This window comes from Triplophysa dalaica, chromosome 15 (assembly GCF_015846415.1).
Source record: "Triplophysa dalaica isolate WHDGS20190420 chromosome 15, ASM1584641v1, whole genome shotgun sequence".
NCBI classification, from domain to species: Eukaryota; Metazoa; Chordata; class Actinopteri; order Cypriniformes; family Nemacheilidae; genus Triplophysa; species Triplophysa dalaica.
Window position 1 is genome coordinate 21,671,579 of NC_079556.1, and position 26,998 is coordinate 21,698,576.

The 26,998-nt window shown below is 40.3% G+C and overlaps 2 protein-coding genes across 11 annotated transcripts in view; one reads left to right on the top strand and one right to left on the bottom strand.

Moving 5' to 3' along the window:
* LOC130436926 (formin-1) overlaps nucleotides 1-3,431 on the bottom strand; it is a 44,582-nt gene extending 41,151 nt beyond the window's left edge. Inside the window, exons 1-2 of the mRNA XM_056767972.1 lie at nucleotides 3,331-3,431; nucleotides 933-2,431 (exon numbers count right to left, since the gene is read on the bottom strand). Coding sequence (XP_056623950.1) covers nucleotides 933-2,301 — 1,369 coding nt within the window. The 5' untranslated portion in view covers nucleotides 2,302-2,431; nucleotides 3,331-3,431. The remainder of the gene's footprint in view (nucleotides 1-932; nucleotides 2,432-3,330) is intronic.
* Nucleotides 3,432-5,512: 2,081 nt separating this feature from the next.
* LOC130437255 (ryanodine receptor 3) overlaps nucleotides 5,513-26,998 on the top strand; it is a 95,533-nt gene continuing 74,047 nt past the window's right edge. For 7 of the 10 annotated variants that reach the window (XM_056768514.1, XM_056768518.1, XM_056768516.1 and 4 more), the window contains exons 1-11: nucleotides 5,513-5,641; nucleotides 17,223-17,342; nucleotides 20,279-20,380; nucleotides 21,481-21,495; nucleotides 24,088-24,162; nucleotides 24,232-24,310; nucleotides 24,393-24,505; nucleotides 24,629-24,728; nucleotides 24,837-24,930; nucleotides 26,544-26,618; nucleotides 26,692-26,848. In XM_056768514.1, coding sequence (XP_056624492.1) covers nucleotides 5,594-5,641; nucleotides 17,223-17,342; nucleotides 20,279-20,380; nucleotides 21,481-21,495; nucleotides 24,088-24,162; nucleotides 24,232-24,310; nucleotides 24,393-24,505; nucleotides 24,629-24,728; nucleotides 24,837-24,930; nucleotides 26,544-26,618; nucleotides 26,692-26,848 — 978 coding nt within the window. In that variant the 5' untranslated portion in view covers nucleotides 5,513-5,593. The remainder of the gene's footprint in view (nucleotides 5,642-17,222; nucleotides 17,343-20,278; nucleotides 20,381-21,480; nucleotides 21,496-24,087; nucleotides 24,163-24,231; nucleotides 24,311-24,392; nucleotides 24,506-24,628; nucleotides 24,729-24,836; nucleotides 24,931-26,543; nucleotides 26,619-26,691; nucleotides 26,849-26,998) is intronic. The other 3 variants (XM_056768520.1, XM_056768524.1, XM_056768523.1) reach the window with 1 other exon arrangement.

Here is a 26,998-nt window from a genome sequence, read left to right on the forward strand (position 1 = left end):
CACAAAAACACACACGCATTCACAATCACACACAAGCAATCACAGTCACACACAAACATGTGCAATCACAGCCTCACACACACACACACACACACACACATGCAATCGCAAAAACACACACGGATTCACAATCACACACAAGCAATCACAATCACACACACACAAATTCAATCACAGACACATGCAATCACAATCACACACACACACACATGCAATCACACAAACAATCACTGTCTCTCACACAAACACGTAATCACAGTCACACACACAATCAAAGTCACAGAAGCGCAATCAAAGTCACACACACGCAATCACACATGTATTCTCAGTCACACAATCACAGTCACACACACACATGCAATTACAGTCACTCTCTCAGACACACAAATCCAATGACAGTCACACACACAAAAAGTCACAAGCACACATTTAAACACACAGTTTTACACACACACACACACACATACTATTTTTTTGACTCACACCCGACACACACCATCACACAAAACCTCTCAACAAACACAGTTTTGGTATTTGCCACAGACACACCACACATTCATGAACACACACGCTCATTTACACAAAATGTAATAATGGATCTCTGGGTTGTTGGCCTGCTTGTCCTCGAGCATTTGAGGCACATGACAATAAGGACCCATTGACTGAACTCAACGCTGGATTCAATTCAAGTCCTGAAACAGTTTTACTGAAAACTTCTCTCATTAACATCAAATATTTGTGTCATATCTGAGCTCAGAGAAACTAAACGCATTATATTTAGTTTGTTAGAAGCGCTAATCTTCCAGCAGCGCTTGTGTCCTTAAATGATCCTGTAATCATGATGTAATATCACCCTAGTAACCATGATAGCAGCACTCACCAACCACTCCAAACCCCTTTGTAACCAATGACATGTTTTTCATGGAACTCACCTGAGACCGTGGCACTGGATGTGCTAGCACCGTTTACATTGACGTCCTGTCGGCAGACGTCCAGGTCCAGTCTCGTGATCGTCCTGCGGTTTCCGTTCCTATCCATGACCTCTGTGGTGGTTTTGGACTGGTCTCTGGAAGAGCGTTGGTTTCCATCGTCCTCCTCTGGTAGCAACACGATACGATGATTCATCTGAGGACTGGGCAGTCTGGACGATAGTGGCGACAGGACGGGTGACATGCTCCGAAGACCGTTGCTTGGAGGATAAGACACATTGAAAACGCCGGAGAGAGAGGATGATGTGGGACTCTTGGTCCAGGCCCGAAGGTTTGAGGTTCTTGAACGAGCATCGATGGGAGATGATGGCGTTACGGTCGATGGCCTGTTCCTCTCATGTTCCGGAACGAAACTCTCTTTTAAGTCTTTGGAGAGCAGAGAAGCAGTGTTTTTCACCTTTAGATTGTCTGTAAACATAAAGTCTCTCCGGTTGTCGTCATCACACAGTTGAACTCCCGTCTTACCTCCAAACTCCTGATGCGTGCAGCGGTTGTCTTCAGTCTCACGTGCATGATTTCTCTCCTGTAGGACACTCACTGGGTTCCCGATTTCATATCCCGGACAGAGCCGATTGTCAAACTCCACCAGATCAGAACAAATATCCATCTCAGACTCAAAACCTTGAGGTTCCTCCATGAAATCCCAGCCATCGTGTGCGGCGTGATAGTGCTCATCCATGGGAAGAAGGGGCTGGCTGGATACACTGACCTCCGATCCCCCAGTGTCCGCCTCACGGATGGAGACGGGCGTTCCGGGCCCTTTTGGATCCTTCGGAACCTCTGAGGTCTGCATCTTCTTTTTCATTTTGTTTTGCAAGGAGTCCTCCGCACGGTCTGTCCGTTTAGAGGCCAGCTTCTTTAACTTCCGAACCCTGGAGGCCGCTCTCTTATGCTCCGGGGATAAAGACGGGTGACCGCTGCTGACATCCCATCCAAGTTGTTCTCCGTACCCTTCCGGCTTCCCGTCCTGGTTACCCATCCTCAGCCTGTCTGCGCAGCCGGCGCATAAAAACAGAACGTCCGTCAGCAGCTGAACGTGTTCTGCGGCCAACCAGTGAAGCTGTGCAAGAGCTCCTTTTGTTGCCTCGCAGGACTGCAAGATCTCAGCAGCTGATTTGTAAGACTGGCCTCTTTGTTGAGTCTCGCCAGTGTCTTCACCCCTCAGGTCACGTTGATGTCTGCACGGAGGCTGGACATCCCGAGCGCGGTCACGTGATGATCCGCGAGACCTCCTGGCAGGAGAGTACAGACTGACGAAACACATCTCCTTGATGGGCTCGTACAGACGCAGCACTGTGTGCGTGCCTTCCATTACCAGAGCACTTTCAATTAATCACACTCTGAAATTAAGTTGGCGGCTGTCTCGAGGGTCTCGTCTCGAGTCGGGCACGGCCCGGAGCAGACCGACAGGGTGGATTTTCGTCACCTGGGCGATCGAAGGCCTGTCAAAACAAAAACGCAGAATACATTTGAAAATAGTCTGTATTCTCTTAAAACCCCCAAATAAGCAAGCAAGACAATAATGCATGATAAACAACTTCTACAAACATTTCTTTTGTCATATTTTATACAGTTGTGCATCGTACGTAGCTGTGCCCGGCCTTCAACTCTGTCCCAGACACACAGTGTGGCCAACGAATAAACTGTGGCCAACAATATGCATGAATTCATATTGACGTAAGCCAGCAGTGTGTCAACACAACACACAATGTCTTTTGGTATTACAGGCTTTGAACTCAGCACAAATTATAATATCAATGGAGATATCCTTGAAACAACCCGTAGAGCACACATCAATCTCACCGGCTCAGAATAATTCAGCCATTAATGCACAAAGCATTTCAAAAGAGTCCAGTCTTTTATAAGCTGCAGTGAATGAATATGCACCAACACAAAATCCATCTCATATGTGCAGAACAGCAGTGCATTGCAGTGAATAATCTGCACTATTTTCGGCATCATTTATTATGCAGAAAGTTATTTTTGCGCTGCAGCCGCATCACTGATGCTGCAAACATGCATACAGTCCACCTTTTAAATGGCATTGCTGTTGCATTAGATTTACATTTTATAAAAATGCTTTTCCTGTTTATGCCAGTAATTATTATTTATTAAATCAAATAAAAATCTAGAAAACATTGACACAGTCACTTGATTGCTGTGCACTCAGCAATAAGTCTAATTAAAAAATCAATAAAATACGATTATAAATATTTATATGACATCTGTGATAAAACACAGTATTAAGTCTCCGACCACATTTGCATTCACGTTCAGCTGATATTAAATGCATGTTTAACAGCAATAATCATGTGTTATATGAAGTTAAAGCGCATCTCACCGTCTGATCTTCATGTCTGATCTGCGTCTGTCCTGCAGCAGCGGAATCGAGTGTCCTGTAGGACGGCGCTCTCGCACTGTGATTGACACACGTGCGCACCAATCAGAGACGGTCTCCTCGCTTGTGATTGGTCGGTGGTGGACGGCGCTGCGTACGCTCGTTTAGCTGCAGGATGTCACATTAACTGCAGCCGCAGCAACTTAAAGGGAAAGATGACAGTGATTTATTAAAACAATTTAATTCAGTCAAAGTGTTTAAGCTCGTTATGATCTTTATTCAAACTGTGTTTATAACTGTTCTAATTTATCCACCGTCCATCTATCCATCTGTCTCAAGTTTTTTATGATTTAACATTCCTAGACTATAGTTTACACATTTAGTTATTGTTACGATAAAACATCTAAATAGAGTTAAGTTATCTATAATATCTGATGTGAAAAGTGAAATAACTTACAGTGCACGAAGAAGATCCTTTAGTCAAGTTTATTGTAGTAACAGTAACTATGTACCTATAGGCCACCCTGGCGGAAATGGACGTGAGGAGAACCAGTAAAACATGCTTTTATTTTAATCTTTAGTGTAATCACACATGCATTAAATACATTTACTGTATATTAAAGACTACTGTTGATTCCTGTGAGTTGTGAACAATTTAAATATTTTCAAGCAGTGAGAAGAATAATGTTTTTTAACGCAAACAGTAACCCCTGTGAATGGGCAAAATTACTTGATTAAACAATATATAGAGACAGTTTTTCTCACATTTTACGTGAGCCTGTTCTCGAGAACATTAATTGTTAACAATAATTTAATTTAATAAAACAAACAAAAAAAAATTTTTTTAGGTCATATACATTTCACAAATTTGAATATAAATGTCCTGCGATGGGTTGGCACTCCATCCAGGGTGTATCCTGCCTTGATGCCCGATGACTCCTGAGATAGGCGCAGGCTCCCCGTGACCCGAGGTAGTTCGGATAAAGCGGTAGAAGATGGATGGAATATAAATGTCCAACAGTTTTTAAACTTATGAAATGTGTCTTTAATAAGTTTAGTTAGGTCACTTTCTAAAATAATAAATGTGTTGTTCTGCAGTTACACCACAGTGGTGCAGCAGAGGATCAAACTCTGTAGTATCCTCTCTATCAGGCTGATAAAGAACCACTGTGTTGAAAAATCCTAATGTTTTCACTCTTTTTTATTTATTTATCATATTTTCATTTTACTGAACGAGCTAAATTAAAGTTGACCAAAGGACGCACTTTCACTTTGCGCAACAGAGAGGTAAACTGCGACAGAACAATAGAAAATATACATCCATTACAAATAGGCTACTATTACAACCATTATCGAACCTTACAGTATACAAATGAAACCCATTTCTGTGATGGTTTCTATTGTTTATTTCAGTGGGAATGTCTCTAAAGAACTCTGAGGAGTCTTAAGAGTCTCCATCATTTTCACAATGACCTTGAGAACAGCAGCAGGCTGTGTCCCAGTTTTACAAGGAAAAAAAACGTCATCTACCTGGTGGGCGTTACTACGGTTACAGACTGACCAAGACGGACAGGGCAGTGAGCCAATCAGCGTCGCAGATCTATGACTTCCCTCAAGTGATACTTCACCTGAATTTGGCGTTCCTCTGTCCTCCGTCCTCGTTTGATTCAATGTTCTCTCTGAAACGTAACCCACTGCATTGGTGTCACTGTTAGATAATGTTTCGTCAGAAGAAACCCTGTTAAATAAAGAGTTTGTTTATATATTTGAAGTCGTAATACTCGAACAAAACCAATATTTTTATATTTACGCATTTGACACTTTTAACCAGTTACAGTAGACTTACAATGCATTGAAACTATACACATTTTATCAGTATGTGTGTACCTATTGAATCATGCAGAATATTTTGTCATTTTTGTGCGGTCAGTTACGTCGCTTATTATGTTGAGAATGCACTGACAGTCACTTTGGTATCCCCAGAGAAATCGCATCTGCTTCCACGTTTTTTCCGGTGTGTTCTACACCGCAATTCAATTCAAACGCCCCGCGTTTAGCTCGGCATTAATATTAAAATGCGCCTCTCTTGACGTCAAAGGCTAAACCCCAATGCGGTCGAACGGGACGCGCGCGCATGCGCACACGCGCCCTCTCTCCGCTGTTTACGCACACACACGAAGCCCGTTGGACATCAGTGCGCGGCGCGTCTCTATGGCTGCTGTGGACTGACGGAGCGCAGCCGGACAGTGAGCGCTCATCAGCGGCCATGGCTGAAGGTGGAGACGCGGAGGATGAGATCCAGTTCCTGCGGACCGTGAGTAGCCCTTTTCTCTTTTGAATTTCTCATGCTCATTGATTTCCAATGGGCATCACATGAGACACTGTGTGTAAATCATTCCAACGCGAGCGACGCGACGCAACCCCGTTATAACGCTGTCCACACTGCAGGTGCGCGAAATTGGAATACGGGGACCGATGTTATGTCGCAAAATGATCCGATAGTCTGGGACTCTTTTGCGCATTGTGTCTGATCTCGTTCAACTTCGCACTGACGCGTCTGATTTCTGCATCTTTTGTATAGTCAAAATCTTTAGATAATACGAGTTTCATTTCAACGTATTTTAGTAAATTCCTGTTTATTCATGATTTGTATTTGCTGCAGGGCGCGTAGAGGATCAGCCAATTGTTTGTGAAAATGCAACGAGATCAAATAAGATGTTTTGTTTTTAGAGAAAGAAATAAAATGTATTTTTTTTGCCTCCTATCTATTGATCAAAGTATTGATCGTGCATTTGTTAATTCTGTGTCTAGAGATCCTCTCCATCCACAGCTTTTAAACTATCAATGCACTATTAGTTTGAGATCATATATTAGGTGAAAACGCTCAAATGATATATTTGGCATTATAAAACATATGATGTGAAACATAACCATGTGCGTCTAACAGTCTGTTTGTTAATTGAGGTGCTTCTATATTAGTATATTAGACTGGAATTGGTGACAGTCCACATGATAAACATCCAAACATGATATTTTGAACGCACATGTTTATTATTTGTTGGAATAAAAAGGCTCCAGTATGACAGGCGGCAGTGATGTCTCACACACACCATGTTAAAATGTAAAAGGTCACGGCTGAGATGAGCACGCACTGAATTGTTTACTGTGAAATTGGGATGCCATTCCCAGTTTGAAATATGTTTTCTTGCAATATGCAACTAAAATATTGTTATAGAGTGAGGTGGATATAACATGAAGTGTTTTAAAATGCGAAAGAAAGATGTGTCTATTTCAAGTTGTACTGTAATGACACACAGAGTCAATTAAATGTGTGTGTGTGTGTGTGTGTGTTGTGTCGACTTCGCTGCTGCATTTTGTTCTCTGGTGCTGTAGTTCATCAGTGTTTGTCAGGTGATGTGTCAGGTGTTATAATGTGTGATGGATTCACAGTGTTTCACTGCAGATCACAGCTCTCTCTTTCTCTTTCTGTCCCCCTCTTTCTCTCTCAATTGGTGTGTGCACATTAAAACCCAAAGGGGTTTATCATATGTAACTCTTGGCTGTACACAATCATTTTATTTTTATGCAGGATTTCCGCTTTACTAATAAACAGCATGTGAACCTTGAAGATGAAGCATTGATTTGATTTCTTCATCAGTATGTGCAGTTTGTTAAAGATGCTGTTAAAGAATATTGTTTCTTTTCGTACTGGTTTCTAAGAGCTGAGGGTGCTCTTGCACGTGAATGTTCTGGTGCGGTTGTTTGTTTGTTTGTGGATGAGTTCAGAGTGATTCTGTGACTGAAGTCACTCAACAGCTTGTTGCATTTCTCCACAGGAGTGGCGGCGCACTGCTGTGTGTGTGTTTGTGTCTTCAGGCTGCAGCAGCAAAGTGTGTATTAGCAGCTATGTTTCACTGCAGGAATATCTCGAGCTGCGCAATATATCTAAAATATTCCAATTAGGCATGGGCCGTATGCCGGTTTCAAGGTATATCATGGTTTGCAAACATCCCAGTTATAGAACCACTCAAAGTTCCTGTTTTACCGTTTCAAAGGAATGAGCTGTTTTGTACAGGTATCCATCAGGTTCTATGCTAGATTCTTTTTATGCTTAATTAGTTGTTTGCTCATCTGCATTTAATTTATTTATGTAAGTTGATTACTGGAAATGCATGTAAAAGAAGACTGGAAAGGGGTGCCATGCTTTCAAGATGTTGGGGAAGCATTGATTTAACCTGACATAGAGATGTTTATTGTTGTTCCAGACATTTTATGTTGCTTATACATCGAATCTATTGTGTTCAATGTTTTCTACTCTATAACACATTTTAAATTCCATCATACCTTGAAACTGTGATAGTTTGGCATAAGGTTACCATACCGTCAAAATGTGACATAACTGACTGTAATTTGATGTATAACTTGCGTTTAAAGTTTGTAAAAAGCTCATACATTTTTTTTTCAGAATGTTTTAGAGGTGGAGTTGTTTGTATTATGATTTTTATTTCTATTTGTCTCGATGTATTGTAAAAAGTACAAGAAAAAAATATCAGTAAGCATATTGCATTAACAGAATAATTAATTTTTTAAAGGTATACATAAAAGTTATGTTAAGACCACATCGCTTTGCGGCAATTCTGGACATTTTTAATCAAAAACATATTCAGTTGCCGGGATGCTGGAACATCAATTATTTTGGTTGGTGGTCTTCATACTATTCATGATAAATTTCTATATTTCCAGCAATCTGTCGCCCCCCCTGAATTCATCTTGTGGCCCTCCAGTTTGAGAACCACTGATGTAAACAACGCTGAGCCAACGCTCCAGAAGAACTTCCTGTTTCACCTTTGTAACACTACACAGAGTTTGACCAAAATATAAACAACAGAACATTTTTAACCTAATATAAATGTTAACCCAATATCTTTAAGTTTAATTTTACATATGAGATTTAAATAAAGAAATACATCTGACACAGCAAGTGCTTCTGGACCTGTGTTTACATCTTGTGAAGTTCTCTATGGTTAAAGTTTTAGGTTGATGCCAACAGCAGAGAGACTGTGTCTGATGTGTGGAAGATGATCAATAATCAGAAATAGTATATGTTTGTTGATAAAAATATATTTTTAAAACTTAAACCATTATTGTATTGCATCGTATATCAAGTTTTTCTTTCTTAATATCGTTCAGTCCTATTGGTTATACAGGTATACATTTTTTACTATATTTAATGCAATTTAAATTGCTATCAGTTAAATAAATATTGTATAGCATATCAAATATTGCATTATTTAGCATGCTATTGCATTTTTCATTTTAAGGCATTACCTGTCTGTCCCTCTTTTATATCAGCCCGGACAAACAGACACATATCACTGTGTTTGTATGTGTATTGATTTCAGATGTGTTTCTGCAGAGTTTTGCCGGTTTGTTTAGTTTTAATATCTGATAAACGCTCCATTTGCATAAAAACAGCCTGTGTTCCGTGTTGTGGAGAGCTGGTACTCAGCACGCAGAAGGTGAATGTGTTTCCTCTGCTATACTTCACCGTTGTATTGAGAGATGTCAGATCTGCTTTAGTCCCAGAGGACAGAAAATCCCACAACCTCTTTAATATCTCCACTGAGATTAAGACAAACCTTCTCATGAGAGGTCTCCTGCTTCTCAGATGTTTCTCCTGATAAAAGACTCCAGTAATCGCTCTGTTTCAGCAGAGAGCTCTGTGTTTTAAAACTGTGCTCAGAGTTCCCTGTCGAAAAAAACAGCATATGTTGGGATAGTTAGGTTTGTGCTGGTTTAAACTGGTCACATGCTGGTTTAAGATGGTCACGTGCTGGTTTAGAATGGTCACGTGCTGGTTTAAGATGGTCACGTGCTGGTTTAAGATGGTCACGTGCTGGTTTAGAATGGTCACGTGCTGGTTTAAGATGGTCACGTGCTGGTTTAAGATGGTCACGTGCTGGTTTAAGATGGTCACGTGCTGGTTTAAGATGGTCACGTGCTGGTTTAAGATGGTCACGTGCTGGTTTAAGATGGTCACGTGCTGGTTTAAGATGGTCACGTGCTGGTTTAAGATGGTCACGTGCTGGTTTAAGATGGTCACGTGCTGGTTTAAGATGGTCACGTGCTGGTTTAAGATGGTCACGTGCTGGTTTAAGATGGTCACGTGCTGGTTTAAGATGGTCACGTGCTGGTTTAGAATGGTCACGTGCTGGTTTAAGATGGTCAAGTGCTGGTTTAAGATGGTCACGTGCTGGTTTAGAATGGTCACGTGCTGGTTTAAGATGGTCACGTGCTGGTTTAAGATGGTCACGTGCTGGTTTAAGATGGTCACGTGCTGGTTTAAGATGGTCACGTGCTGGTTTAAGATGGTCACGTGCTGGTTTAAGATGGCCACGTGCTGGTTTAAGATGTTCACGTGCTGGTTTAAGATGGTCACGTGCTGGTTTAAGTTGGTCATGAGCTGGTCATATGTTGGTCATGAGCTGGTTTTGTGCTGGTTTAATCTTAAACCAGCACAAATCAGTAAACCAGCAACAGGAACATACCTAACCCAGCATATGCTGTATTTTTTCAACAGAGTTGTCAGTAGATGTCAGAGATCTCAATATGAAGTGTTCTGTACAAAGTGTGAGTCTACACTCATTTGTGTCCGAAACATCTGATGGATATTTGAGAGAAAACACAGCTGAAGTCTTCTTTGAAAAAGAACCACGTGTGAGCACATAATGTTCCACTCTGTGTCACTATGTGTGTCTGTTTGAGTTGTGCCTAAACATCATTTAAACCAGAGTCAGTGTTGTGTGTGTGTGTCTTTATACTTCCATTTATGTGTGTCGCACATAAATGCGCACACACACACACACACACACACACACACCAGTCTCAGATGTAAGTATCTTGACTCTTTTGGCTCTCTGCCATTGTCATTGACAAGTGCTTGACAGCTTTCTCTTTACTGTGAGTTACAGCGTGCATGTGTGCGTGTGTAGACTGCACATGAGACATGGTAAGATCACACACTCTAAGAAATGTTGGGTTATTTCAATCCGTCGTTGCGGCACACATGCACATAGCAACCTTTAGGTCATAAATGAACCTATGCTGGGTTGTTTCAAACCCACTGTTGGTTCGGGTTAATTTAACCAAACTGTTGGGTTTGTCCATTTTTTTGACCCAACGATGAACCTTTTTTTGAGTGCACAAGGGATGCAGCGATTCACAAAATCCACAGTTTGGTTCGTATTACTGTTCTTTGGTCACAGTTTTCAGTTTGATTCGGTATACTAATGTTAATTAATGTTTTTTCTCTTTTTATACTCCAGAGAAACCATACATCAGCACAAAGTCTCAACCTTATAATCCTCCATTTACAGTATTAAAATTGCATGTCATCAAAAAACTGATATAAAGACGCAGCTTGATTTTAGGCGTAGACACTGACAATCATGAATTAAACTATAGGTAAGATTCTGGTACAGCAACAGGGGAGATGTTGTTAATTTCAACAAAAAGAGAACAACCAAAGATGTTAATATTAACAAGATGAGCCACTGCTGTTACAATGGATGGTAAGGAATGCAACCCTCAATAAGGCCGCTCTAGCGAAGGAAGTCCCGCCTTCCAGTAAAACAAGCCAATCGTCAATCAGTAAAGACTGAGGATTCTCTGGGTCTTGTGAGGAGTTTGCCAGCCTGTGCGCAGGCGCAGTAGATGAGAAGACCTCGAAAAATGTGATTTTTAGCACAATTTAAGCTTATCAAACCAAAGTTATGATTCAGATCATGTCATGTTTAAATATTGATTGGAAATTTGCTGTTTAAGTGTGTTTTTGCCAGCGATTTTAGAAATATCGGCCTTGCCCCATTAAGTTAGATAGGACTGTGGACTTGCTATGACATAAATTGCTGCCCAGAGGCGTTGCAAACATGGCCGACGAGTGGCACAACTTCCGTACTATGGCAGTCAACATTCTTCCAATATTTTCTCAGTGTTCATTTAATTTATTCAAGTATGAAATGACATGAGGGTGAGCAAATGATGACAGAATTTTCAGTTTTGAGTGAACTGTCAATTTAAGTCCCAAAAGCCTTAGTGTGAGCACAGTGTGTTAGTCAATCCATTGAAGTAAGCAGCGACCATGGGTGTAAAGAAAGGTGGTTGCTTGTCAGATTCTCCCAACAAACTACAATATTTTTTTTTCAAAGCCCCGCGACTCGTGCTGCTAAGTTGTGCTAAAGTTGGCCTAAGTCTGTGCCACATGGAAAAAAAGCATGTTGTGCATTTCAGGACCGAACAACACACGTACATCTCGAACTATGACAAGTGAATTGGATGGAATGAACCGTTCATCCCCAGAGTGCACATTGAGATGTGAGTTCGGTGTGTGTTTGTAAAAGATTGTCGTTGTTTTTTTACACTTTTTGCTTATGGCCTTCAGGCACCAAATGAAACCTCTTTTATTTAAGATGTCTTCTCACTTTTAGGAGAACACAACATGTTGGCCTGAGAATCACTAACTTCTCACCTCTCACAAATGCAGTTAAAGCGACGCCAAACCATTTTCAGCTTTATTTCTTTTAAATAGATCTCTGTAAGGTATTCTCAGCACAGTTCGACAGTTATTATTCTAAAGTATTAATAATTCTGAATCTTTTAAATTAATAATCATCATTAAGATCTCATCTGCCAACATCTGTTTCAGTTTTCCTTCTTTCTGTTGGCTCATGTGATATATTCAGTAATAAAGCTCTCGATGGGTAGGGTGTTGCCGTATAGATCCGTGCATTGATCATCCAGAACAGCGAGTCTTTTAACATATTCATTTTGAAAATGACATATTTTACAGTAATAGCATCATATTGATCACCTGCATCTCACAGTAATATATTCACAGTCACCTTCATTCATAAGCACTGAAATCACACCGATGATTCAGTAGTGTTGGAGGAATGTTACGTGTCTGACGGTGAACATTCAGAAACAGGTGACATTGAGTGTGTGTGTGTGTGTGTGTGTGTGTGTTTGTGTTTGCGTGTGCTGTAATGAGCTATTGATCAGCTTAATGAAGAAATGTGGGACTGTATCAGCACTGACAGACACACAGCAAAGATTTTTTACTTATAAAATGATATAAAAAGATAAAAATTCAAGCATAAAGATACAATACTAGTATATTTTATTATTTACTATATTGTAAGCTGTGGTAACATTCCTCAACCTTACTTTAGAACATACTAAAGAATGCTATAGTAAGTAGACTAAACTACTATACTGTACAATTACATACTACAGCATACAAAGAATTACTACAGTTGCTAATTTATACTAGAGTATTTTTATATACTCACTTTTTTTAAAGTGACCTAAAGAAGTTGTCACTTATGTTGCTTGTATTTGTCAGCTTTGGTTTAGATGTTTATTAAAAAGATTTGTAATAAACAACAATGGGTTAATTAGGGGTGTATGGATACGTTCAGCTCACGATTCAATACGATACACAATACGAATTACGAATAACCTTAATTTATTCATAGTAATTAATTAACAACTAATTTAGTAACATTTGTTATTTTGTTCAATAATTGACAACATTTAAGGTTAAATTCAACCATTTTAATGTAAATAATATAAACTGAATAGATATGCCAAATTCAAGTCCATTTTATTTGTATAGCACATTTACAACAGCCAACAGGCTGACCAAAGTGCTTTACAGGAGAAAACATTTATTCTACATATAGGAAAACAGACCATGCACAAATTTAACACAACCCCATTGGCTATATCATTGTAGTCAACAGTTTAAAACAACCTGATTAAAATTTTTAAATGGCCAAATTACAGTAGTCAATACACTAAGGAAAATAAATACGTTTTTAGCCGAGTTATCTCTTCATTTAAAATCCAACGGTTCCCACCAAAGATGAGTTATTACGGCAATCTGTGTTTGTACTGTTGTACAGCAGTTGGCGCTTTAACACATCTTTGGAAATAACTTATATATTAAATATGTTTTAAATAATAATTTTTATCTAATCTGGGTGGAGTCTTTGACAAAAAAAGCTTATCATCTTCAATCAAAATTATGCATTTTTTAAGAAACCTACCCAAATTTAAGAGGTGATAAAAAAAGAAACGAATAGAAGAAGATAGAAGAAGACTGTTTCCTTTATATAAAAGCAGAGACTCTGTTCTTTCATTTGATATATTACTTGTCCATATTCATTACAGAAAATGTACCGTAAGCCATCACATTAAAGTCAAAATGTCCAAAAATGCTGGCGCTGACTGGCAACTTAAAAAAAAGTCTGGCAGGGAATGAGTTAATAGCTTTACTATATATACTGTATCTTAATGTTTTTTTATTTAGATACTTTAATACATTGTTGCACCCCTAATACAGACTAAAGAGCTATAAAATAAATGTGAATATATTAATTTAGTCTACATTAAGATGATTAACTTTTCATATCACAATTAGGAATCTATGCTAGGACAATTGAAATCTTAACGACTTTAGATATGTATTCAAAATGTAGTTTTTAAAGTATGCATGTTCCTTGAGAATCAAACTCAAAATCTTTGCTGCTAACGCAAAGCTCTAGCATTGAGTTACAGGAACATTGTATCGCCCTATTTAAGATTTTATTGGGAGCGGAAACGCTTTGCTAACGTCAGTCCTAAAGGAGAAAACAAAATATTAATGTAGTGTGTGTGTTTGACGCTTTTATTGAAGAGCATGTCTCACGACACTCGACAGACGTTTGGCTCTGGAAACGCTCGCTGACATCAGCTGGAAAATCTGAGGCTGCAGGTGAAGGATATTAAAACACGCTGAGATCTGCACTGCTCAGATCTGTAACATACGTGTCTATACCTGCTTGAGTCAACGTGTTTCTCTTTCTGCTTTCATCCCGTGTCGTCTCTAGATTATTTTCAGATTCGAATGGCTGTGAGATGTGTTGTGTGAATGACAGTAAAGTGCTGATAGATGCAGATAAATGCAGACAACTGAGAGTCATCATGTTCGCACAGCACATCTCGACGCGTGCGCTGCTGGATCTGCTGTCTTTACTGGACCCCGGCCGGAGATTGTGTTTATTGCTGTGTGTCTCGGTTCAGTATCTGCTTGTTTCATTACAGGAGAATCTGAAAACGTCAGCAGATGTCTCTCATTTGGATCTGCAGTTCACCACATTTCTTTCCACAGGAGACTGTTGAGATATTGGAGATCTAAGTTATGATTTTTGCCCTGTTGATGAATGACTTGAGTTTTTATTTGTGGTGATGGAACATGTGCGTAAAGACCTTCAGTGGAGAATTAATGTTTGTTTATCTGTGAAACTATCTATCACAGTATTCAATTCAATTTGATTTATATAGCGCTTTTCACAATGTGCATTGTTCCAAAGCAGCTTTACTCGAGAAAATAAAAAGGAAAACGACTGAAAAACAAAGAAAAGGTAAAACACAGAACAGTGCATGGTGTTTGTAGAAAAAACAAGATCATTTTGTAAAAGCGATGTTACCAGAATTTTTGCTGAACCTTTAAAGCTAATCTAATATCAACGGTCTCCCGGTGATCACGCCGAAACAGCCATGTGACGAGGAACACAAACTCCAATCAAAAAACCTCAGGAAAAAACAGTCTCAGCAGGGAGGGCAGTCTCAGTCTCAGTAGGGAAGACCAGTCTCAGCAGGATGGACCAGTCTCATTCTCGGCAGGGATGGCCAGTCTCAGCAAAGAGGGCCAGTCTCAGACAGGGGGCCAGTCTCAGCAGGGAGGGCCAGTCTCACCCGGGAGGGCCAGTCTCGGTCTCAGCCAGGGGGCCAGACACAGCAGGGAGGGCCAGTCTCAGCAGGGAGGGCCAGTTTTTGTCTCAGCCGGGAGGGCCAGCATCCGTCTCAGCCGAGAGGGCCAGTCTCCGTCTCATCCGGGAGGGCCAGTCTTAGCAGGGAGGGCCAGTCTTAGCAGGGAGGGCCAGTCTCAGTCTCAGCCGGGAGGGCCAGTCTCCGTCTCATCCGGGAGGGCCAGTCTCAGCCAGGGGGCCAGTCTTAGCAGGGAGGGCCAGTCTCAGTCTCAGCCGGGAGGGCCAGTCTCCGTCTCATCCGGGAGGGCCAGTCTCAGCCAGGGGGCCAGTCTTAGCAGGGAGGGCCAGTCTTAGCAGGGAGGGCCAGTCTTAGCAGGGAGGGCCAGTCTCAGTCTCAGCCGGGAGGGCCAGTCTCCGTCTCATCCGGGAGGGCCAGTCTCAGCCAGGGGGCCAGTCTTAGCAGGGAGGGCCAGTCTCAGTCTCAGCCGGGAGGGCCAGTCTCCGTCTCATCCGGGAGGGCCAGTCTCAGCCAGGGGGCCAGTCTTAGCAGGGAGGGCCAGTCTTAGCAGGGAGGGCCAGTCTTAGCAGGGAGGGCCAGCATCCGTCTCAGCCGAGAGGGCCAGTCTCAGCCAGGGGGCCAGTCTTAGCAGGGAGGGCCAGTCTTAGGAGGGAGGGCCAGTCTTAGCAGGGAGGGCCAGTCTTAGCAGGGAGGGCCAGTCTTAGCAGGGAGGGTCAGTCTTAGCAGGGAGGGCCAGTCTTAGCAGCGAGGGCCAGTCTCAGTCTCAGCCGGGAGGGCCAGTCTCTGTCTCATCCGGGAGGGCCAGTCTCAGCCAAGGGGCCAGTCTCAGCCAGGGGGCCAGTCTTTGCAGGGAGGGCCAGTCTTTGCAGGGAGGGCCAGTCTTAGCAGGGAGGACCAGTCTTAGCAGGGAGGGCCAGCAGCCGTCTCATCCGGGAGGGCCAGTCTCAGCCAGGGGGCCAGTCTCAGCCAGGGGGCCATTCTCAGCAGGGAGGGCCAGTCTCAGCCGGTCACAGTTCATTTTTATTAATTTAGCAGATGTAAAGAAATGAATTCAGACTCAAAACAAGGAACAACCCAGTTTTATTATTTGGTTTAAACTTCAATAGTTTCTGCCTACTAATCTTTTCTTGATGAGACATGACATGCTTGTTTGTTTGTGGGAGTTGTTTATTTTTTTCATATCGGTGATATGGTATGGGTGGGACATTTTCATACAAATCACGACAGACCTGGTCAGCTTTACCAATCAAAGCGTTTCAGAAGGAGGGATTTTATGTACACCGAAAAGAAATCCAGTCGTTTTGTGAGAAGAGGGACAGCAGTTGAACAATAGACTTGAAATATGTGAAATATAAAGCGTTTTTTTAAACTTGAAACATGAACATCCATTGATAAACACCAAAAAAACATCATCAATGCTTCGAAAAACAGCCAAAGAACAGCTCCTTTAAAGATTTATTTGGAGATATATGTGAGTGCACTTACTTTAAGATTCATCTTGATTCCTCTTATTCTTCAGATTTAGTTATAAATCTGGTTATTCTTCTGATTCAAAGATTAATCTAGAGATTTATCAGGAGATTCCTTTGATTCAAAGATTCATGTTGAGATTCCTCTGATTAAAGGATTCATCTGGAGATTTCTTCTTTTTCCACCAATTTAAAGATTTGTCCGGGAATTCCTCATAATCAGAGGAATCTCCAAAGGAATCTTTGGATCATACAAATCTTCAAATGAATCTTTGGATCAGACGAGTCTACAAATGAATCTTCGATTGGAGAAACCGAAAGATCTGCAGATTGACCTGCAACATTTTGGTGGCTTCATGAAGATGCTCACATCATATCTCTAAAAATATATGTCTGCATTTGCATATGTGAAATTGAAACGTCATCTCATGTTAGTCACGTCTGAGTGTTCACTGTGTGCATGAAACGGCGACTGCTTTATATAAAAACCCTGGAACATCATAAAGCAGAAGATGTTAAAATTTCAAACAGAAAATGTAAAAACTCAAGGCAGTGTGTTGTTATCATTGTGTGATGTCTGTGTTTGTCTCACAGGATGACGAGGTGGTCCTGCAGTGTGTGGCGTGTATTCAGAAAGAAAACCGGAAGTTCTGTCTGAGCGCTGAGGGTTTGGGAAACCGTCTCTGTTATCTGGAGCCCACATCAGAGGCCAAGGTCAGAACTCACACACACACATTTTTATATTAAAAGTGTGTTATGTTGTGTATTTTCCACCTGTATTTTGCCTGTTGCCATTTGGTTGGCTAGTGATCATTCATACCTAATCCTACATGTGTTGTCCCGGCACAGCCGGTTGTTGATTTATTCTTGTATTCCAGCACACGGCAGCTGAATATATGGATTTTTGTTTGTGTTGGAGAATTTACAGGCGTGAGATCGGGCAACTGACTCTTGATTCTCGGCACAGGAGAATGTGGTGCGATGGTCATTGGGTGAGACAGGGATGATGTATCGTCTCTCTCACTGCCGGTTTGTCTTCATTGTGTGTTTGTATTGTATCGGCCCTCAGGGAGAGAAATAATGATGTAGCTTTCATACCCCGTGAGCTTCTGTACGCAGACACATGAGCATTGATTCCATTGTGTTTTTAAGTGGTTTGTAAATGAAGGCACAAACATTTGATGCATGTTTATTAATAGCCAATCAGATGCTCTGAAATGAGCAGTCGAGATTATATAGATTACGATAAGAGACGGAACCCTTTTTTTTACTCCGTGTAGATCCTAAACCATTGATACAGGCTGAGAAGTGTAAATGTTGTTTAGATTTTTATCAAAGAAAGAGTCTTGCCCTTCACAATATGGTAGTACTGTTGACCCAATGTCTTAATGGGCCACAGAGTTTAATATGGCATCTGGGTACATCCGTGGCTTCATGTGCCAGTAAAGCAAACAGAGGGATGTGAGAGAATGGGAAATGTGTGAACACAGCTGAACAGAGGTGGAGCAAGTTGTAACGTTCTTTTTATAGGGAGCCGCAGAGAGGACATATTTTTGTAGGCCATCCCAGAAGTTAGTGCAACGGTGATTCCCTTAAACCAAAAGCCTATGCAGTTTTCCCATGGATTTTTGGAAGATCACAAAAAAATAAGCTCTGTGATTAACAAAAATGTATGATGTTTAGATGTTTTTTTCTATCAAGATAATCTTCACAGATTAACACATTATTAGTTACTTTTGAAGCCGAAATACAATCTGCAGAAATGAAAAGCTAACACGATGCTAGAAACACTTAACGTCGCTCGATATCAACGTCACCACCAGTGTTGGGTGTAACTAAGTAATTAAGTACTGGTATTAAATTTAGTTTCCTTTGAAAAAGTAAAGTAAGGGATTACTCTTACAATTTTTTTCTGTAATGTATACAATACAAATACAATCTCTGGAGGACGCAGCTTTCAAATTGGGATGCAGCTGCTTTGTTTAACACCAGTTATAATAAAGATGTTCACTTGCCAGTTTCCATTACAGATTGGCGCAACACTTTCGCAATATCTTTAAAATGTAGATTAAAAAACATTGCGGAATGACTGTTTCCATTAATCTATGTTATGCAATCATAGTGTTTTTAGTTTCTTCTTGCGATAAGTCAGGCTGTACTTCTTCTTTGTACGTTTTATAGCAGGTTGCAAACCAACTTAAGTGCATAGTGCCACCTACTGTGATGAAAGTGTCAAGAGAAATGTCTACATTTCCTTATATATTTTCATATTACCTTACTGTTCTTAAGATATCTCCATACTGCACTCACTCGTTTTCCTGCGTATAAGATATTATGTTATTTAAACTCCTTACATCCTATCCGTCCATATGTTCTGTCAAAACAAACCACGAATGGTCATATTACTTTTTTTTATACGCAAAAAATATGACAGATAATGTTTCCATTGCAGTTTTGCGATATTGTGAATTATGCCTTTATCGTATTGCCTGAAGACACACCTCATGTGAGCGCAATAAAGTTTTGGCGTTACATGGGAGTTTTACATGTGACAAGTTTTTATTGGCCGTATTTTCAATTTTGTATTTTCAACTAGACACATTTTTTGTCGGAGGGTGGTCTGAGCGGGATTTGGTATATGAGTGTAACATGAGTGGAGCGTCCGCTACATGCTCTGGTTCTGGATGGATATACATGTTATTGAACTTTTAGTGAGAAAATTTTTTTTAAGCTTGTTTACAGAACAGTCTTGACCTTTCCAATATGGTGGCGCCATGACTGATCCAAAGCTCTCTGTTTATGTTGAGCACTATTAGAGAATTTTACAGTCATGATGGTAGATTTCATGTGGTTCTTTTGTACGGGTGACATCTGTGTCAGTCTGTCGGTTTAATGTCATCAGAATCGGCAGCTGATGATCATTGGCAAGTATTTTCACAGCCGCTGTAATGAAAGAGTTATGAGGTGAGATGCTCGGCTCTATGGAGGGCAGATTAAAGCTCTATTAAAGTGAACTGGATTTTCTGAAAGTGATTTATAAAGAGCAGCATGTTACTGCAGTCTCACGGCCCGGGCCAGTGTTCTGAAAACCCAGATTCTCTCTCTGCAGTGCAGTTCACATCACTGAAGCTCATTCAGCCGTGTGTCCATCAGTACAGAACACGCTTCAGTCATGATGTCACGTGTTTTTATCCCACTTAAATGATCTGGTGTGTTCAAAGCTGGTTTATTGTGTGGCCCATCGTCTCTTCTGAGTTTCTGGATCTGTGTGGATGTCATGATCTGGTTTCTGAAAGTTTGGGTTTTCTGCAGGTTTCATTGATCTTGTAGCAGGTCTGCGTCTCTTTGCTCACCTCAAACTCTCAGCGAGCCTCTTTGGCTTCAGTCCCGAACCTCGCGGATCATCTAATGACACAGGACATGAAGTCGGGTATTGAGCTGAAAATCATTACATCTGACAAATAACAAAATGCAGATGTGTTAAGAGTAGAGAAACGGTTTCCTTCAGGACAATCTTCTCTGTGCTAAAGGTTTGAGGTTTCCTTGAGTATTCCCTCTCATGACCTACATGCACACAAAAATGAGCGACATATTTATTCAAGCGTGTGTTTTCCATATCTCTAATGATGTTTTCTCTGTTTGTGTGTCAGTATTATCCTCCAGATGTGTGTATCTGTAGTTTCGTGCTGGAGCAGTCTCTGTCCGTGCGTGCGCTGCAGGAGATGCTTGCCAAAACTGGACAAAACAATGACGTAAGTATAAAAATCGCGACACTTTTGCACGTTAACCCCAAAAGCAAAGTTTTTCCTGTTGTTCTGTCCCGTTTTACACATTAGCGTCGTTCACGATGAGAAGGATAACTACGATGACTAATTAAGCCAAAGATGATAACATTATGATTTTATAACATTAACACTGTTTTATTGATCATCAGCTGAACAAAACACCCACAATATAGTAATGGGCTCCACTATTCTTTTTTTTTAAATAATGATTTTTTTGTTATTATTAGTATCATCTTTGGTGTGAATGGATGTTGAGCGTGTGATTGGTTCAGATGAAGCTCATAATAAACACACACGTGTCAGAACAGATCACACAGCAGGAAGTTTGGTTCATAAAGGTTTCTCATTGGCTGCTGTGAATCTGATGAGGTGTGACAGCGCTGATATTTGCATCAAGCCTCAGTTCTGGTGTCACGCGGGCGACTCATCGCTGCAGACATGAGGCCCTGCGGCTGGACATCACAGCAGTAGAAAGGTCAAACAGCTCCAGTGAGCTCCAATGTGACCTCTGACCTCTGGATATTCTTCCTCTTACAGATCAAAGTGTTTGGTGACGGGGATATCAAGCTTTATAACAAACACGATCATTCCTACAGTTTAACCATAATATTTGTAGAAAAAATATCATCAATCTGCACGAAAGAAACTTTTACTGTAATAAATATTACATTTATTGAGATCTTTAGAAAGACTTTTCCTGTTTTTTTATATTAAGTATTAAAATAAAAAAACGTATACTATTTATTATTCACTGTGTAATTTTTATTCTTTACATTGTTTTAGGTACAGCAATTGTATATAATTACCTTTGCTCATAAAGTTTGATTGTATCATGAATAAGTTTGCCATATATCGCCTTTAGTGCTGACATGACATTAAAAACAAATAAATACATTTAATGTAATAAATAAATTATAACTTAATCTAAAACAGGATGGTGTTGATTTTGTCCAAATTTTACATTTGATTTTTGTGATGTCTGTCTATGTATCCGCAGTGATGTTGGTGATGATGGATTTTGTTGTTTCAATTATTTTTCCTTTTGTTGTCTCTCATGCGTCTCACAGCAATTCATTAGAAAGGTGAGCGATTCTTACCATGTCTGATAGAAAAACACATTTCACATTTACTGACATTTAGTTTATATCAGTTTACTGTCTTGATCATCGCTACATGAATATCTGAAATTATTCACCACAAAAAATATTTGTATTACTCTTTTTTTATGTCTCGTTTCCAATACAGCTCTAAATATCCTTAAACAAGTGTATATTTAAATATATTTACTTATAAAGTAAAATCAAACAGGATGTGTCTTGCTTTTCAGAGAAATAGTTAATGTATGTTGTATGTAAATGTACAGCCGCTGAAAAAAAATAAGAGATCATTTCCATTTTTTTTTTTATGTTCTATTTATAGGTTTGTTTTTGGGTAAAATGATGATATTTGTTTTCTACTAACAACATTTCTTCCAAATTACAAAGAAAAAATCTGGTTTCTATGGCGATTTATTTGCGGAAATGTGTAGAAACAGGTGAAAACAACAGAAAAGATGCTCTGTATTTTGATCAGACCTCAAATACGGCAAAGAAAACATGTTCAGGTTCACTTTTAAACAATACAACAGTCATATTTCTACATGTATTTAGAAAAAGTTATTTTTATTCCAGTTTTGTCTTGCTGTCAGAGTGCTGTTGGATGATTTAGTTGGTTTGATTTTGTTAAAATTTAACAGACAATCGACTGGAACGAACACAATACATCTAGAAATGATGATTAAATGAACATTTGGAATGGTCTCTTCATTTAATTTGTTCTACGGCTGGATGTTGTTGTAAAGATGTTCACAGCCAGTAATGTTTTTCTTACATTTGTAGTATTTTTGTTGTGTTTCCTATTATACATTTCTAAACTTTCTTAAATTAAGATGCATTTACTTGACAGGCAAAAAAGGCATTAAGACATTTCTGAAAGTTTTCTGAAAGTAAAAGTTGTTGTTTAAAATAAGCTGCCATAACACAAAGGGTTTCTGCCAATCTCATATTAATCTTGAGTGCCTATAGAGTAGTATTGCATACATTGTATCTTCGAGTATTTAGTTTGATCACATTTATAAAAGAGAGATACAGCTGTACGATTATTTCCAAAAACACACAACATCCTGGGGCTGTGCGGGGGGAGGAGCTAAATCACGAGTACACAACACATCATTGCATAATCTCTGCATATTGATTCACTATACATTTGTGTTGTTTACATTATGCACGTACACGCCGAATGCCAACAAAACAAAGACGTATGACTTAGTGACTCATATCCGGCATGTTTTAGCACTGGGACTGCTCCATCTATAAGTGTCAAACCATCTCCAAATCCAGCGTTTCTATAACATCCATCACTGAAATGCTATGAAAAAACAAACACACCTAAACTTCTCTCACTATTGCAAGAGTAACGAGCTGCAGCTGCAAGCCCAGGGCGCAGCCGATCTCGACACAGCGCAGCCAAAAGTGGGTAAGCGGTAGGCAGGGCTTCCCATCGCTCATCGGTTGATGCGTGGATGGGCTATTTCTTTCACCTTGCCGTGCGCTTGCTTTTTCCAGGACAATTGTCCATAAGGGACTTAGAGAATTTGTTACGCAACTGATTAACATTAAAGACTTTCCAAAACCTATACGAATGGGAATGTTAAGAGCACAGAAATACTATGTCATACGTCCGTGTGTGTGTGATGGTAAATCTGTTTGTGTAAGATTGTTTATGTGCGAGTTTGTTGGTACATTAATTTGTGTGTATGCGTGTGTGTGTGTTTGTATGTAAGTTTGTGAGTGAGTGTGTGTGTTTGTTTGTGTCTGTCCATGTGAGTGTGAGTATTTGCCAGTGTGTTAGTTTGTGTGTGTGTGTAGGTAAATCTGTGTGTGTTAGTGTGTGTGTTTGTATGTAGGTTTCTGTGTGTAAGTGTGTGTGTTTGTTTGTATGTAAGCTCGTATGTGTGTGTGTGCGTGTGTGTCTATGTAAGTGTGAGTGTAAGTAAATCTATTTGTGTAAGAATGTTTATGTGTGTGTTTGTCATAACAATAATTTGTGTGTATGTGTGTTTGTATGTAAGGTTATGTGTGTGAGTTTGTGTGTTTGTTTGTTTGTGTGTGTGCATGTGTCTTCGTAAGTGTGAATGTTTGCAAGTGTGTGTGTGTTTAAGTAAATCTGTTTGTGTAAGATTGTTTATGTGTGTGTTTGTGTATGATCGCTGTGGGAGTGTATCGAGCACACAAACAGTACGTCATACATCAAACTCGTTTTTTTAAAAGTTGAGCATGTTAATCATGAGACCGCACTTTTAACATAGTAAAGATGCATGAAACACCATTGCATGGCCCCATAATAATAAGAATACCAATGCGGTAACAAAATGTAACGAATTCAAATGTATAATTACACGATTTGATTTGAATGCATGTTTTATACACATGATATCTCAAGGCATTATGCATCTCAAGTAAACTTGAGACAATTTAAAAACTGATACTGGAAAACAGCACAAAAATGCCAAGCAAGACGTTTCTTGTTTGCAGTATAAACGTGTTCCTTCATAAGAGAATCGCATTCATGTCATCAGATTTTGTCAGAATGATTTTTTTTAAATACCCAATCGTCTGTGTCTGTCATGTCTGCAGGCGGCTCACAGCGCAGGACACAGAACGTTACTGTACGGTCACGCAATCCTCCTCAGACACTCCTTCAGTGGAATGGTGAGCAAACTCTCATCTCACACCCTAAAATACTTAAGACTTCTTCACAACAGCTCTCTTGTCTTCCAGTATCTGACCTGTTTGAAGACATCCAGATCAATGACAGATAAATTATCCTTTGACGTCGGACTGCAAGAGGATTCAACAGGTAAAAAGTGTGTCGAGTTGTGCGCTTGTGTGAGCACAGACGCTGTTTCGTGTTTACTTCAGATGTGTGTTGTGTGTTTCAGGTGAAGCCTGCTGGTGGACCATTCACCCGGCGTCCAAACAGAGATCTGAAGGAGAGAAAGTTCGTATCGGTGATGATCTCATTCTCGTCAGTGTTTCATCCGAACGCTATCTTGTGAGTCAGTCGATCACTTATTTTCACATATCCCATAATGCCTGGCGTGTACCTCTGCATACAGTAGAGCTGACCTAAGTCTGGAGGATGTGTTGCCATAGTAACACTTGCATCCCTCTGCAGCATCTGTCTATATCCAACGGCAACATTCACGTGGATGCGTCTTTCATGCAGACGTTGTGGAATGTGCATCCCATCTGTTCAGGAAGCAGCGTGGAGGAAGGTGCGTCACATCACACAAACCATGTGACAATGAGAAACAAACAAACATCACTTTTATAGTTCCTCAATTATTGTTTTTACGGTATCTGATGTGTGTCTGGTCCTGTAGGATATCTTCTTGGCGGTCACGTGTTACGTCTGTTTCACGGTCATGATGAGGTTCTGACCATCCCGGCCTCTGATCAGAGTGAAGAAGAACAGAGGTAGAGACTTCATCATCATGTTTAATGAGCTCACATCATCATCATGGATGTTTGTGTAGGTCAATCTGTCTGTGTAAGGTTGTTTATGTGTGTGTTGGTTGGTACATTAATTTGCGTGTGTGTGTGAATTTGAGTGTGTGTGTCTGTGTGAGTGTGTGCTTGTGTGTGTGGGTGTGTGTGTCTAAGCTTATATGTGAGTGTGTGCATGTTTTTATGTGTGTGTGTGTGTTTGTTTGTGTGTGTGTGTGTGTGTGTGTGTGAGTGTGACCATGTGGGTGTGTGTGTGTCTAAGCTTATATGTGAACGTGTGCATGTTTATATATGTGTGTGTGTGTGTGTCTATGTGAGTGATTGCAAGTGTGTGTGTAGGTTAATCTCTTTGTGTCAGAGTGTTTATGTGTGTGTTTGTACATTAATTTGTGTGTGTGTGTGAGTGTGTGTGTAAGTTTATGTGTGAATGTGCGTGTGTGTGTGTCTTTCTAAGCTTAAATGTAAGTGTGTGCATGTTTATATGTGTGTGAATATTTATATGTGTGTGTGTGTGTGTGTGCGTGTGTGTGTGTGTGTCTATGTGAGTGATCGCAAGTGTGTGTGTAGGTTAATCTGTTTGTGTAAGAGTGTTTATGTGTGTGTTTGTTGGTACATTAATTTGTGTGTGTGTGTTTGTGTGCGTGTGTTTGATTGTGTGCGTATGTCAATGTGAGTGTGAGTGTTTGCAAGTTTGTGTGTGTGTGTAGGTAAATCTGTTTGTGTTAGTGTGTTTATGTGTGTGATTGTTGGTACATTCATTTGTATGTAGGTTTATGTGTGTAAGTGTGTGTGTGTTTGTTTGTATATAAATTTGTGTGTGAGTGTGTGTGTCAGTCTCATCTAAACACACTCATTTGACTCTAATAGTTTTATGAATCAGAGTCTGGATGTTAAACGGCTTTACACAGAAGAAAGAGAGTCACAACTGAACCTGCGTCTGCCACTGTGAGCGTCAAAGATGATGATCAGATCTTGTGATCAGACTCTCTCTCTCTCTCTCTCTCTCTCGTCCTCACAGGGGTTTCGGTCTATTTTTACTGCTCTGTTGCGTAGCACGTCATCTTTTGGATCTGATATGATTCAAAAGATGACGTCAATGTCAGTTGAGGCCTGTGGGACCGTGTCCTTGAAATCTAATCAAAGGAACTTTCTCTAAATCTTCTGTGTTTGACCTCCTTCACACATATCAGACATCTGTCAGAGCAGAGGGCACGAGTGAAAGATTTCTGTTATCGTTTGTGTTGTGATAGTGTTTGTGAATGACGCGCTCAAGATGCTGTGAGGTGATCGATAAATCAATTAACTCACGCTTTGACCTTCAACGTCCCTCTTAAAGAGATTCAAGTAAGACACTGCAGCACAATGGAGGATGATCATTATTAGAAACAAAACAATGGCGTTCACAACAAAACTATAACAATACAGAGAAAGTAATTGTATTGTTGTTGATGTGTGATAACCGTTGTGTCTCGTCCAATCAGACTATATTTTGATATGTATTTTGTGTTGATGTTTTGTATTCATTCCTGTGGATGTTATTTATAGGCTGAACACGTCTGTTGTTTTATTTGGTGTTTTGTCAGGATAGTGAACTATGAGACGGGGAAAGCAGGAGCTAAAGCGAGATCTCTGTGGAGGCTGGAGCCGTTACGCATCAGGTGTGTGTCCGACCGACACTCCAGCTCAGAGAAATACCCATAAAAACTGGAGTTTGTGTGTTTGTTTGTGTAGCTGGTGTGGCAGTCACATCCGCTGGGGTCAACCCTTCCGTCTCCGTCACCTGACCACCGGTCACTATCTGGCCCTGACGGAGGACAGAGGGGTCGTTCTGCAGGACCGCGAGAGATCAGACACCTCGTCTACAGCGTTCTGCTTCAGAGCGTCTAAGGTCTGAGACTCAATCATCTGATGTAATGAGCTCGTGTGATGATGAGTGTGAACACGGCCTTCTGTCTTTGTGTCATATGATTCAGTTCACATTTATTATTACAGTATATTTGATGCATTTTGATCTCATGTTATTATTATTTTTTAATAT